The 15707-nt window shown below is 38.7% G+C and overlaps 1 protein-coding gene across 1 annotated transcript in view; it reads right to left on the bottom strand.

Annotated features, from left to right (window-relative positions):
* Nucleotides 1-1615: 1615 nt before the first annotated feature.
* disc1 (DISC1 scaffold protein) overlaps nt 1616-15707 on the bottom strand; it is a 46252-nt gene continuing 32160 nt past the window's right edge. Inside the window, exons 11-14 of the mRNA XM_053332775.1 lie at nt 14582-14825; nt 12249-12293; nt 6485-6608; nt 1616-4481 (exon numbers count right to left, since the gene is read on the bottom strand). Coding sequence (XP_053188750.1) covers nt 4276-4481; nt 6485-6608; nt 12249-12293; nt 14582-14825 — 619 coding nt within the window. The 3' untranslated portion in view covers nt 1616-4275. The remainder of the gene's footprint in view (nt 4482-6484; nt 6609-12248; nt 12294-14581; nt 14826-15707) is intronic.

Here is a 15707-nt window from a genome sequence, read left to right as displayed (position 1 = left end):
TTTTCTTCAAAAACCCTGTCACAACGGACGTTCTAGGTTCGACAGTGATGTTTCACAAAGGAACGCAGATACTGTAAATCTTTTTAAAGAGATTTGATGGTGTGTCACATAGAGTTCCTCTTGACTTTGATCTTATTACTCTGATGGTTTTTGGGCAGAGAAGCAAGCTTAAGCTTTTAAAGCGATTGCCTTTGAGAAAACCATTTTAGAGCAGTCTGACATGAGCACTTGTTGTACTCATAACTCAGATTAAGTACACAGTCTGTGGCGTTACTCAGAAACATTTGTCTTTCAACCAGATTCATCCAAAATGTGTTCAATATGTTTCAGTCAGAGTAAAGTGTGATAAATTTACTGAATAAGTGTTTGATCAAAGAGTTTAAATCCCTACAAAGCAAATCCACTCACTTTGAAATTTTTGACCAGACAACACAACTAAAATCTCTTGACTTTAAATTATTCGGGTTTATCATGGTTTATTTATTCTATTTAATGTAAACTGCCTTTTTGTTTTAGTAATTTCTAGCGGCGTTGCTCTGTGCCAGTCTGTTTTTGTTGTTCCACCACTTTTGTCCATAATGACACATCTCAAATATTTAATGGACATTAAATTACACCTACTGATTTAGAGTTGGATGGATTGCCATGAAATTTGGTACAGACAATCATGTTCCCTCAGGATGTCATAACCTTTTCCTTGTTATTGTCTGTTCTAATCGCTATTACTCTTTCATGGGAAGTAGTTCTTCCTCTGTTTCTGTTGTACATCACCATCTGTAGGCCAGAGGAGTTGTCATAGGAACAACTTGGAAGATAAAACATGGATTTGTTTAATCTCTATTCTTCTATTAAATTTGGAGTTGAGCTATTGTTTTATGTCCCAGTGGTGCTTTAAAACTGTCCTGCTCTTCATCAAAGTATTATCATACATCTTCCATTGTCAGTCCAATTCAGTGATTCACATTGGTAACAGCTTCTTGTATTTTTAAAGCATGAAAAAAATCTAAAAATACTTGAATCATCAGCGATTTTATTAGCTTCTTATAGGAGACATATCCATTATTATTGTTATTTTATCCTCAGGGTCTTACTGCTCACATACAGGCTAATTATTCCAATTTTGTCTGAATAATTAAATATGTAAATAAGTAATATTTCTGATGGGGTTTCTACAGAATCAGTAAAGCACATGTTGCACACATTCTCCAGGTCTGTTCCCTCAAACTAATTTATGTTCGGGGCTCACAGTTTTTTTTTTTTTTTTTAGTTGTTTTTTTTAATACATGCTTCTTCAAAGAACCGGAATGAAAATTAGATATTTCAAAATGAAGAAAATAGACATGAGTTTGCAATTCAGACTCAGAGTGCATTTCATCCTATCTTGTCATTACTCATACAGCCATAAGTGATGAAAATAGGTCTGTTTCTGAGAAGAACACAGCTCCCAGTGGTACAATGTTTATAATTAAGTGTGATTTTCAACATCAGAATCAGACCACAGGAAAGAGAAGGCTGTTTCCTGTTGTCTCTGCTCTGTTTTTCATTCGTACCATCCTTCCTTTACTGGTTTCACAGAGAAATATGCAGATTAGTTGAGAAGACTTGCAATTAAATTATTTAAAATGTTTATTAATTCCACATGAATCTCCTGCCTGTTTAATTGCTCGGTTGAATTTATTCAACAGTTTAGTAAAGTGCATACTGAATTTGAATGAGCTCCTGAATCTGCTGGAAAGAATCGAACAAAAGGCCACGTGCAGACAGCGGTGAGCTCAGTGTCCAGTCCTGCTCTGCACAAAAAACACCTCTCAGGAGAGTTGACTTCACTGACTCAATGACCAGAACTGACATGCAGTCGCTCACACATAGCTGAGGTGTCAGTTTCTGAGCAGAAACCTCAGAGGATGTGCAGTGCATGCATACAAAAAAAGAAAGAAGCTCTATTTGCATTCATTAGTGGCACCTGTGACGCTGGTTGAAGCGATGCGAAAGGAAAATCTCCAACACGATCTATGATTCTCCCATGGTTCAGAGAGTTTGTAGCTACATGTACCTGTCAGACAACATAACAACTCAGCAGGGAATCAAATAAACAAATCCAGATCTCAGACCTAAATCCCTTACAACACACACACACACAGCTAAAAATCACTCAATCACATCTTCAATGATGAAATTGAACCAGTGGGACTTTCTAACAATAGGGTGAGACAACATCAAATGCAATTCCATTCATTTTTAGACACTAATGACTCTTTTTTTCCTCCTTTCTTCCTTTTTGTTTGTTTTGTTCATTATTGTAGAGGAAATAAATCAATTTCTAATGGAAATAAGTTAATTTATGTAGCCCGCTGGCAAACCTTCTATCACTTTATTTGTTTTTTTATTCAATGTAGAGATATTGCCTGAAAAAAGACTGAAAAGGAGCATCCAGTTGTACTTTTTTTGTTATTTTCTTCCTTATTAGAATGCATGGAATAATACATAATATTGTAATACTAATAACATATTATACAATATCATAGTGGCCAAATTGTGGAAACAAAAGACCTTACACTGCATGGTGCTTCATTTTACATCAGGAAACATCTCACCCTGCTATATGCCTGCTGAAAACCATCTGGGTTTTTCTCTGTGGCCATTTTATAAGCAGCGCTGCCACACGGGGCACAGTGTGGTGCAAGCACAGATTCAATTATGAGGTAGGGGTGTTTGGCAGGAAGGTGTGTGTGTGCCAGGCTCTGTCTGTATGCTGCCCGAAGCTGATAGATGTGGAGAGCTCTGGCCAGGCAAGTGGTTTGCAACCTGGCAGTAATGTGAGAAAGGCCCATTGTGCTGCTGTGGAAAAACCCTGAGCACTCAACTGTGTTTACAGCCCAGAGTGCCAGGACTGCAGACACACCCCTGAGGATCCCTCGGCAGCCCCCTGCTCCAAAAAACACAGGGTAGAATTAAATGGAGACAAAGCAACAGCATCCTACCTTCCCAGCCTCATCTTCTATGAGGCTGTCTCCCAATTAGCCACACCGCCGCTGCCGAGGTGAGATAACAATAGAAGCCCATGTATCCCCTAAAGACCTCACTAGAAGACCTTTATTACCGTACTGATATCTCCTACATGTCACCGCTGCCCTCGCATGCCTGGCAACATGCCCACACATCTTCTATGAGGGAAAATCAACAGAGGGGCTGTAACTCAATACAAGAAGAAAACAGCAGGATGCAGCATTAGGCTGAATGGTACATGCTGTAATTAGTGAGACACAGTAAGGAATAAATATGAAATATGGTACAGCAGGTTCAAGCTGCACAGTACATTAAAAAAGTGATGGATAGGTGAAAGTACAAAAATGTGGCAAAAAGTCAAGATTCTGAACAGACATACAATACAATACAATACAATACAATACAATACAATACAATACAATACAATCTGTGGCAAATAAAATAAAACACAAACATCAGTTGCAAATATTTTTTTTCTGTGCTACAACATTTCCTACATGCATAAAACACAACTAGAATATTGTGACAGGTGTTTTTTAAATTACATAGTGTCCATCTTGCATATTTTCCTTCAGTGATGGAGCACTACTTAAAGGCCAGGTAGGGAAAAATATATATTGCATATTCCACACATCGAAAACAATAAAGTGTTCAAGTTAGCTCACATTCTGTAGCACCACACGAGTTATTTCATGGACAAAATTACATGTAATTGAAGTCCAGTCGTTCTGAAAATAGACAAAAGTGGTAAAATGACCTAAGACTTAAGCAGTTAGTTTATGTGCAAGACTTTTACCAGTAAAAGATATTCGGATTGTCCACTTGGTCCTCTGCAAATATTCAAATATTCAAATAGAGAGACAGTTGTAGTGCTGAGCGATTAATTGTTTTTGGGTTTAGTCTTTTAATTTTATTTTTTTGGACTTATTTTGGATCTATCACTGTCTCGATGCAGTGGTCTGATGAACTCTTTAGATCTCACGATATGTAAGATTTGCATTAAAGTGACTCAAAATTTCATGTATTGTATTTATAATTTAATCCTCCAAATATGCTTTTTCTCCATTTCTAGTTGGACAAAATGTTACACAGACTTTTGAAGGCTTTGTGCTGAAAACTTTCAGCAGTGCCACAGAGGCTGGTTGTAAAGCGCTTTGAGTGAGGCTTTACAGTAAATGGATATGGGGTCACTTCTACTGAAAAGCCGAGGTCAGGCTCTCAGAGAGCCGTCTGTGTGTGAGTGGTCATAAAACACTACAGGCATCCATTTCAAATGTCCCAGCTGTCACTGAAGTACTGGTCCTCTTCTTCCTCCTCCTCCTCCTCTTCCTCCTCCTCTTCCTCAATCCCATTTTTCATGAGGTCATCATCTTGTAATTCAATCGCATCCTCTTCTTCCACTTTTTCCTCTTTGAGCATTGCGAGCATGGTTTGTAAAGTGGCTTTTACTTCTTGGACTTCCTTGTCTAGCGACTGTGCAGCAAAGGTTATGGAAAAATCTGATACAGCGAACACAAGCAAATCCAGAATCACACACATTCATTAACATGTAAATACAAAAGCACACCAGCAGACAAATATCAGGGCAAGTATGACACTTGTGGCCCTTGATGGTTAATGGTAATAGCAAAGGACAGCTATAACCTGATGAAGTCATCAATCTCCAATTTGGCCAAGTCATAACCAATTTAACCCCATCCAATTCACTATTCATGAGCTCATCTCATCTGTGAAGCGGGGTGGCAGTGTGGGGACCCAAGCAAACAGACTGCCCACCTAAATTATTCATAAACCATCAATGAAACAGGATAGAGGCTGTCATCAGAGGGGGATTGTTTAACCTGCTTAGAAACTCAAATTAATTGTGTGAGTGTCCGGCTTAAGTGGCAAATCAAAGGGATGGCTTTGATGGCAGATGGGGCCTGATGGCTCGTTTTACTGTCTGAATGGACACAGATTGTCCTCATTCATAATTAACCAGCCGTTAAAGAGATTTTCATGAATACTGCAGGAGGTTCGACGAAACTTTTGAGGCAACATGGTCCAAATGGGACCAAGAAGTTCAGATTTATGTCAAAGGCCCTTAAACTAACCAGAGATTCTGTGTCTGTATGTGTTTTCAGTACAGACCTCCTTGTATCAAGAGGAGAGACTCAATTAAGACCCTCAGAGATTGAAGGTTTGATCTCCCTGTCACTATGGCAACAGTACTGTCATGCCGAGCTCAGTTTCTGTTCAATTTCTGCAACCAAATAACAATATTGTTCTGTATCTTCAGTGTCCTCGAGTGTCCACGGTGCTTTTGCATGAGTGCACTGACTTCAAAAAGCTGAGATGAATGACATGTAAGGACACAAAAACAGAGAGGTGGAGAGAAGCGGGCCAATCTATGTCTATCTCTGACTGCCAGTCTGCATTGATATCATGCAAACAGTGGAAGAGCCTTTGCTGACCCCTGACAGAACAGCAGGGGGACGCGCATCTCTAATCAGATGTGAAAACAGTCCGGCCACACTTCAACAGAGAGTGAAGGGCACACAGTATAACACACACTGTTTTTGGAAATCCAGAGCTAAAGCTAAATAAACCTCTTCATCAGTTTGGACAGATTGTGAAAGTATTTCTGGCAGCTCGTATTCAAAGAAGAGAAATGAGGCGTGACAGCAAATAAATAAATAAAAAACAGCAGGTTAGGTGGCAAATTATCTTCATCCCCGTGTTGGAATATCGCCTTTTCTATCTGTCTTAATAAGCTCACAGTGTAGAGGGGAAAAGTGGAGCGAGAAAAACACACTAATCTATTTCCAATCAGCTTTCTAATTAGCGCGGAAAATGATGTATTGTGACCTGTAATCTACTTCAACAGTTTCATTTGAGTCATTATCATGGATATTGTAATTTCCTCTGAGCCAGATCCAGCAAGTGGAAGTGGGCAGACAGAGTTGGGGGAAGAAGGGAGGGTCAGCAGGAGGATGGACATTAAGATATGACGAGAGAAGAGTCATTACAGTGACATTCCTCTATCTGCCGCAGCGCCGCCGCAGCGTTGCCCCTGTCTGCTTACTTTAATATCAGCCCATGGTGACTGGCAGCCCACATCAACGGCCCTCTAATAACATCACCTGGACTTTTACCATTTCATTTTCCAGTTTGCACCTCCAGCCTGTCAAGAAAAATCCTCTCATCCCAGTTTATCTTCAATTCCCTCTCTGAATGGACCCATAATGTCAGATAAGACAGGTTGAGGTTGTTTTTCTCTTTTTTTCGTTGAAAGGTAAGAGTCACGGGGAGCCAACATCAGTCAGCCTAAAGGTGATGTGGATGTGTACTTTTGTGAGTTGGAAGGCCTCGAATAAACTAGGTCTCAGAGATGGATGGAGAGAGACAGAAACACACACACACACACACACACACACACACACACACAAGCACAAACTGTTTATGAGACATGTGTATTTCAAGTGAAGTGAAAGGATATCAGTGAGGGCCTGATCCTGGTTTAGTATGGCCGTCTGTAATTCATCTTCCAAGGTCATTAGTCTGTCACTGATCAGCTCACAGCGCTCTGTCAGCTCTGCAGCCTCGGTCTCGCTGCACACGTCCTGGCAAGAAAAGGAAACAAGGGATGAAATTAGGGGTAAGGAAAGGAAGTAATGAAAGTGAAAACAGTCAAAATTTTATTTGACAATAAGAAAAGGCAATCCCCCAGGAAGACTAAACAACTTTTTCAATGTGTTGAAGCATTGCCAACTTCATCATTGACGTTATTGTGCAAGATGGCATGTTGCTGCTTGTAATGGCAGTAAACTCAGTACTTAAAATAAATGGGTAAAAGTTCACTTGAATCACCTTTTACAACAACATGCATCCATAACTCAATCAATTAAATGATACCACAAACATCTGCAATTGTAAGAGTGTGTTCAGCCCACCCTGCATCAAAAAACACAGTCCAAAAAAGAGTGACTCAAATTTTGCCTGCAACTCAGCGTTGTGTCATCAGGCAAGGTGCTGAGTAGGCCAATCAAACACATGCAATAACACATTCTAGTATATAATTTGTGGTGTACAACATCCTGTGTTGTAAAATCCAGTCTGACAGAATTATAAATCACTGTGCAGGGTTTCAGCATCAGATAAGCTCTTTAATTCATGGATCTGTTACTCAAACTGGACTTCACAAATCTAATCTCTTCATCTCATCAGTATCTGACCAGATTAATGTAGCCCCTTGTATTTAGGTAGATCAAATGTAAAGCAATATATGTCCTTACATGCTAACATGATTTTGTGTGATGCTATAAGCTAATAAACAGTTCTCATGCTCAATCGCAATACGCTCAATGTGTAATGACCCCACTTTTAAGCACAGACAATGCCAATAGTGAAGCATGATGCCTGCAGGTTTCAGGGTCAGCAATCAGTGATGACCTATCAGGGTCTCAGTTGTAATTCAAATAGAGGCCCTGTAACAAATGCAATGATTATATTATGATACAGTATCTTTTCCTTCAGTATGAGGTTCATTAATCACCTCAGCTACACTGATAACAAAGACCCAGCAACACAGAATGTGGTGTAAAATTAGTTTAAAGCATGGTGATACAACCCTTGATATAAAGTATCTGATAAGAAAATATTCAAAAATTAACTTTATGTTAAACAGAATGAACATCTGTGCAACGACAGCTGTAGCATTACTGTGTAATTTGCTGATCGCATATTAAGGACATGCAATAATAGTTAATATACTGCATGTATATGTGTAAAGTGGGCATAGTTAGTTCTTTCTTGCTTTTTTTTCATCCTTGTCTGATACTCCTTCACTCATACTTTAACATTACACTATAATGTATGTTCTGTCATCCTGAATTGGACAAACACCTCAAAGGGACACTCATTCTTGGGAGGATTTGGACTTAAGGGGACAAATGGGGATGGATGGGGTGTGGGGGTGGGGTACCTTTTATACTTGTAATCATTTGAATAATGCAGCTATCCTACGTATGTATGTTTATTCCAAATATATGCTGCAAACATCTGGTGAGTTTAATGGAAAATCAAAAAAATAGCTAAACAAAAAAAAGGGCATAAGTGCAAATCATACAGTTATTTTGTTCAATGCAAAAATGTTTTTCACAAAACACTTGAGTTTGAGTTGTTTTTTTTCCTGTTACTTTTAGTTTTGATTATATCTCCAAATATGCTCTTATGACCATGACTCAGAGCTTTTACTGAACATGTTTCATCCAGAACGTCTCTTTCACATCCAATCCTCCATACTGTTTTGAAAAAGATGTAGCCAAAATATGAAGCTGCCAAATTTTTTGTTTGTGAAGGCTCCAAGGTTATAATGTATACAATAAGCTCCACGGAGCTAAATGCTGCAGATTGCCTGATGATGCAGCGAGGCTGAGTGTGCTCTGGAGGATGATGGTGATGTCAGGTTGGTGGAGGAGCAAAGTGCAGTAGGGCAGAGCATTGAGAGAGCAGAGCTGGCAATAATTAGAACAGGCCCCTTTGCAGACGCCGTGTCCTAGTTTCTTCACACTTATCAGCCATAGAGAACACAAATGCAATTTCAGCAAATAGACACACACTGGTGTGCACGCAGACCCAGCGCTCTCGTCAAACAACACACAGAAAGTCTAATCTGACTCATAGCTGCAGGTAGAAAATATCAACTCCCTGCAGCTCAGAGGTGCCAGAACAATCACTGGAAAGTCATATCTCTGGTCTCTGTCCTGGAATAGCACTTGTTCACCAGATGATGTAATGCTCCAGAAGAAATGTACAACAACAACAGGCCTGAGGTGTGATAGTATGTAGAAGTTATCCCTGAAGCATTTATGGATTTGAGTAAAATTTGAAGTGAGAACTGCCTGCAGGACAAAAGATTTTAAGAAACCATACTTGTTTTTTTGTGTATGTGAGACAATTAAATGAACAAACAATCTGACCTGCTGGGATCCCTATCGGCAGGTATCAAGAGAGAAGCCAGTCAACATATAGAATTACTGAGCTGTTTGTTTTCAGACTGCCAAGGTTAGGAGCATCTTTAGCAGATAAGAGCCTTGTGTTTGTGTAGCTGATTGATTCCATACTTTAAAGCCTCGAGTCAGCCTTTGTAAAGTCAATAAAACCAAGGGACGGAAAACAAAGGCTCACTGTGCTGAGTGACACTGTTGAAGACATCCCTGACAGTTTGTTAGCAACCCTGTACACAACCATTTAAAAAATCTATTTCAACTATTCAAGAGCCCTTATTTTATTCCTGGTGGTGATCAAAACAAAACAAATTACTTTCTCTGTTATCTCTGCATTTTGACAAACAAGAAAAGATGGGAAATGAGATTTCAACAACATGTCCATTTGCATAATAGAGTCCCAAGCATACATGTATTGGCATGTTAGATCCTCACATATTAGTGCTAATGTTATAGGAGTTAAAGTAAGCAAAGCAGACTGCAGAAGCATGAACTTAATCAAATAATTTAGAATTCAATATGCAGACCCATGTATGCACTGGTATGGTTATTCAAGCAATAATGAGTGAAAGGCTGAAGGTAATTGTGCATGTTCCCCCGGGTGCTGTTAGGCTTGCCACTTAGCGCCCGGTGGGCAATATAAAGCACCAATATTGCACCAGCATTACACGCAGGGTCATAATTGCTTTTACAAACAATAAAGTAGCTGAATTCATTCTAAACTCATAAGAAAACTAACTAGCTTATGATTAACTATCCATCCAGTTATTGCTGATGCTCTCCTTGTCCTCTAATGGGTCCAAACTTAGTGATGCAATCAGTTTCCAGGACCATCTACAAGATCCTCCTGTGTCCCATTTCAATCCAGCATACTAATAAGAAGATGTATGAAGTGTGAACTGTGGTAAAACCAATAGACTCAAAAAAGTCAGACTGAAAATGCTGCATTTAGTATGCTGTTCACTGACACTGTCCCATAGTGCACTGCACAAAGGAAATGGAGGAGCCACCACTTCAATTGCGTCCCACATCCATACTGCATACTAATGTCAACAGGTTTTGAGTATGTGTTCACATTAAAAAAGTGACTATATAATTATTATTATATTATATATATTACTTTAATCAAACTTTAACTTTGGAATGTCATTGAAAATAAAATGTTACAAAGAAAACAAAATCATTTTTTAAAGATTTACATTTTTATACAATCCTTTTTTCAGTTTTGTTTTGTTTTCCAAGATATTACCTGGAACTGTCTCACCCCCATTAATAATTTACAATGTTTTGCAGCTCAGAACAGGCCCTCCATTTCATTTGTGCATTGCATTGAGGAATAGTTTCCATCAACAAGTGTTTTTTATGATGCATAATGAATTCATAGTGCATTTTTTAATATACTTAATTTCACCACTTTTCCATTTTACCATGAGAATCAGTATGTACTGCATAGTGTGGATTTTTGTTTATACGTAGCTATTAGTGCACACTCTGGTCCCACAATGCAACACACAAAGAAAATGGAGAAGCTGCTCACAGCTGGGATGCTATGGTGCAAGTGCAAGTAAATTTCATAAATACTACATACAACTTATGTGGTGAACATAATAGGGGCAAAACAATAAAGAAGGTATTAAACCTTTGAAAAATCTTGTATTTTCTCTTCCCTGTAAGCTAACTACAACTTGCTGCTTAATTAAAATGTAGTATGTGTCTGGAACACTGCAATCATCTCTGTTCAGTAAAGACCGGGTTCATCAAATCTACCTGATTATCAAATCCAATCAAAAGAATTCAACATTTAATAATCTCTTTTTTCCTTTGTTTGCTGCTGTGAGTCAGTATGAAGAAAGGAGTATAAGGACCTTGAGAGGATAAAAGATCAATTAGTAGAGATTAGAAGAAAATCGAGTAGTGCTAAAACACACAAGCACATACACCAATCAATCTCCATTGTGGCAGCAGGGCAGCAGCTTGGCAGCAGCTAAGTGGAAATCATTTACTTAAAGTCATTATGGAAAGGAGAAAGAGGTCAGACTCTCCGCGAGGCTGAGAATCCACAGCTATCACAACACCATCAAGATAAAGATACCAATACCATTTAGCAGCCATCATATTATTTGACTCAGTGATGCATCATATCTTATTATGATTGAACGGTTTTATGTCAGCTAGTTTTTCAATACTTCAGATTCAGAGTTGCAAAGATGAGATATACAAGTCACCGTCCTATCCATGTGCATGAGCAAAAACTGACCAAGCTAAATTCAATTACTGTTGCTATGCTGGCCTGTTTTTGCATGCAGTGCACAGGCACAGTTTACAATGAATAGTGGCAGATTTACCACTCCACATTTTTTTTAAACAATGGGTTTTTGACTTCAGACAAAGGAAACAAAAGTGGGCTCTTTTTATTTCTGCCGATTTTACAAGCTGAAATGAACTCTATAGCTTTTACATGCTCTGGATACTGCATATATCATGCTGAAAGACTAAAACTGCATGTCTCAGGCAAAAAGTCAGCATCGCTATTTGATGATCCATTTAGAAGACAGAAGAGACGGTGTTCTTGTATTGCAGTGCAGAAATAGCAGTAGTATTATAAGGAAAATCTGACTCATGCAGCATGTTTCATTTTAACAAAATCCTGTTTGGCTGCTTTAACTTTAATACTTGGACAAGCAAGATAAAGTTTGTTCTTTATTATTTGTATTTTCAAACATTTTTCATTTTTAATGTTACAGGCAAAAAGTCTTTTAGGATGAGGATTAACGATTGTGTTTGGCAAATGTACAGTAACACTTGGCTGGGCTTGGAGTGAACTTTAACTTTTTTAAATCCAATGAAGAGTTAGACAGAGTAGTTAAATCTGTGATATAGTAGCAACCAGGACCTCAATAACCCTAACCCTAACCCTGGAGGCTATCAGACTGCCTGGTTACCAGACATAAATGTGTATAAATATGAATTTAAAGCAGGAACATGTTGAAAGGAGAACACATACTCAGCAAACCTCTTGAATAAATAAAGGTTTTAAAAGGCACCGTGCAAACTCAGACAGCCTGTGAGACCCGCCAAGGCTTCTCATGTAGATCAGTATTGATCAAGCAGTCAAACAGGTGACAGAGGTCATGTTTAAGTTAAGGTCAGCTAATGGATTCTTCTGTGTCCCAGTAAGCCCAGCGTCAATGAAACAGACACTTTAATTGCACAGATAACATTCAACCATACTGTGACAGTATTAGCATTACCAACCTCTGGGTGATTATCCTCCATGCAGAACAAAAACTCCTCCAATTTCTGCAACAAAAGAGAAACATTTGTTGAGGCCACAGCCATAAACCTGCTCATGAATGATTGAAAATGCAATTACTGTGTAGCTGTGTACTGTATGTGTGCAGCAGCATCATCATAATGAGAGGAGGTTGTAATTATTCATCACCAAAACTGACAAGGAGAAAATAGATTAACTGGCTCATCTGTACTGCAGCTTCCATTGTTAGTATTCAAAGTGTATAATTGTACATTCCTCACGTCACACACGGTAAGAGGTAATTACTGTACCTTTAGGAGGCTAACATTGTTTGTGGCTAATACGAAGGCAGAGCAACAACAAATAATCATCAGCAAAGCTTTAATTATTATTTTAAAGGTTTTTTTAAGGTTATTAAAATAAATGCTATGTTTACTTGAGTTCGACCACCTGATTCCTTATTTCATATCTGGATTTTTGTTCTTTAAAATGTACGATTCACACCAACTGGATGTCTTTGCTTTCTCAAATTGCATCCCTCTCCCAGCAACATATGGTCTGTCACATGTTGTAGATAGCAACGGTTCTCTAGCATCCAACTGATCTTCCATTGTCTGTAGCCTTGATGTAAAAAAACACTCATATCTACCAAACTAGCTTTGAAATGACAGGATATTTTGACACATGGGTCTTTCAATATGCAGAATATTTCAATATGCCCTCCCCCAACTCCTCTACAAGATGTTTGTTATGAAAAGCATGTTAGCTGGTTAGTTAGGGTATCAATGATTTGTCATTCATCTTAAATGTTGCAAAAAGCAATTACAGTATTAAAAATGTTTGCATTTATATGAATGACAGTTGTGTTTTTCTTCCTCTTCTACCCAATGATACATTCAAAAATCAAAAATAAAAAACATGTATTTGTTGCAAACACACCATAAATCACTATATTTCTATATATAGGACTTTCTGTATTAGAGAACACAGTAAACAATGTGCACAGGATGGCGACAGAAGAGAGAAATGGTTGGCTATCTCACCTTTTTCTTCCTGCAGAAATGTTAGGAGGGGCCAGGCTTTAGGAGGAGAAAGGAAAGCAGAGAGAAACAAAGGGAAAGCAGAAAAAGATCCATGCAGTTCATATAATGCGGTCAGGCAGGGCAGGGAAAGAAGACATCAGTTGCATATTTATGGTTGCACAGAGCAAGGCTGTGAGAGACGTTAAAAGAGGTTGGAACACAGTGGGAGAGTAAAACATGACAATGAAAGTCCGTAGCTTCCAGTTTGAATGAGTGCAAGTGGAAATTCTGCCAACAGCTCCAGTAAAGAGGCACCCACTTATGTTTATGGGGCATCATTGTTTGTTAATGGCTACAGCCCAGTTAATCTGTGCTGAAATAAGCACATTAAAAATGTAAAGAATCAACTGCTGCTGAACAAACAGCAAACATAATGTTAAATCACAATCTGTGAGCCAAACTAACAAACTATAGTCTCACAGAAATAAATCTGGCAAGTACATTTTTAAATTTTTTATTAATGCTGGTTCTGTTGGCTTTGTTCCTATCTCAGACAAGGCTGTCAGACTACGTGGGTGGAGGAAGGTGTGAGAAGAGGAGCGAATGAGTCGGGCTCGGCCCTGGGGCGGTGGACCTCAACTCACTGTGGGATAGACCAACACCCACACACACACTCTCAGACACACATGCGTGCACCTAGGCACACACACACACATTCTCACAAAAACACAGAAACAGACTCTGTAGAATGAAACTCTTCAAGGAAGCCAAAATGTTTCCAAATGGTTGCCTCCCTCGCCCACATTTTCCTCATTTAGAAATGCCTTCGAGCTAACGTACTAATAGACTGCTGCTCATCTCACTGTGGTTGACAGACTTTTATACTCTGAAAACAACTTGAATGTACACACTGAATATGTCATTTTCAGTCAAGTAGTAAGACTGACCAAGCAGGCAGACTTTATTTAAAGTTCACACTGTGGTAAAAAAAAATGAAAAAAGAAAAAAGAAAAAAGAAAAAGCAAAAGAGAAAAGAGAAAAGAGAAAAGAGAAAAGAAAAGAAAAAAGAAAAGAAAAAGTATGAGAATGTGAAAAACACGCTGTTCTTATGTGACCTTTCAGAGGCAAAGATGGGCTATGTGTAGAAAATATGTAAGACCTCAGCACTGGAATGTCTCAAAAGGGCATATTTTATATTCAAGATACTGTAGAGCTCAGTCTGCACATATCAATCTGGTATGTACTCCAATATGAATGCATAGACATGAATAATAAATCATGTGTTGTTAACAAGGCATCTACTGTTGCGTTACCTTAGTGAACTCTGAGTTCTGTAAGTTGGCCTCAGGACACCAGCGCCCTCCTAAAGCAGTCAACATGGCACAGTCTTCTTCTTCTTTGGTGCACGGCTGTGTCGAGGGATAAACCGCTGCGGTGGGAAGGTCTTCGATATCTGCTCCACTGCAGCTGGGAGTTCGCAGCTGGAGGCCTCGTAAGAAGAGGTGACATGCCTCCAAGTCGGCTTCCCAGATCCGCTCCAAGCCGGGACAGCCACAGCTACAGAGAAGAACAGGCAGATACCATGATGTGACAGATTTCACCACATTCAATGTGATATATTATCATAGTGACATAACACCATACTCTACAATGTGATACAAAACAAGGTTATGGGATCTTTTAGAATAGTTTAAAATACAGTATTTTTAAAAATATGATCCAGTAAAATATATAGTCTTCCTACAATTTAAACAACAGTTAAAGGCATATCATTTATTAATGCACATTTGATCCAAGACCAAAAATGCATATACATCCTTGATATATTGTGTATTTATTGACTCTTTAACTCTTCTTGCTAGACCTCTCATGTCTGTATGTTTAGTATGGAGCTAGAATCTGGAGACAATTAGCTTGACTTAGATTGGAAACAGAGAGAAATTGTGTCATAAACCCAGAGCTTATCCTTTTATTTATTTGTACGAATAAAAGCAATCAATTTTTAATGGTGAGCTTAAGAAGCATTAGTTGATGTATTTTTTCCCTTTTGGAGCGAGCCAGACTAGCTGTTTCCACCTGCTTTCAGTCTTTATGCTGTAACAACAGCTAAAATTGCGAAACTAAAAATACACTGTGAATTGAGCACAGTGGTTGTATAAGGCACAGTAAAGGACATCTTTAATAACATCTCTATGATAGAAGTGCGACAAGGGGAAAACGAAACATTCAAAGATTATAATTCCATTGATTCAATGTAATGAGAGTGAATGTCGTCCTGGTAGGCTGCCCTTTTCTTCAAAGAGCTGCAGCAGAGAGACAGAAGAAAACACTGGATGTATTCATCTCTGCTGGGGTCACTGAGTAGAGGATCAGGCTGAGGACGAGATGACTGTTTTTTGTTTATCTATTCATTGAGTTACAATCAGCCATCCTTCTTTA

The sequence above is a fragment of the Scomber japonicus genome, chromosome 14 (genome assembly GCF_027409825.1).
Source record: "Scomber japonicus isolate fScoJap1 chromosome 14, fScoJap1.pri, whole genome shotgun sequence".
NCBI lineage: Eukaryota > Metazoa > Chordata > Actinopteri > Scombriformes > Scombridae > Scomber > Scomber japonicus.
This window is presented reverse-complemented; position numbering and strand designations above follow the sequence as displayed.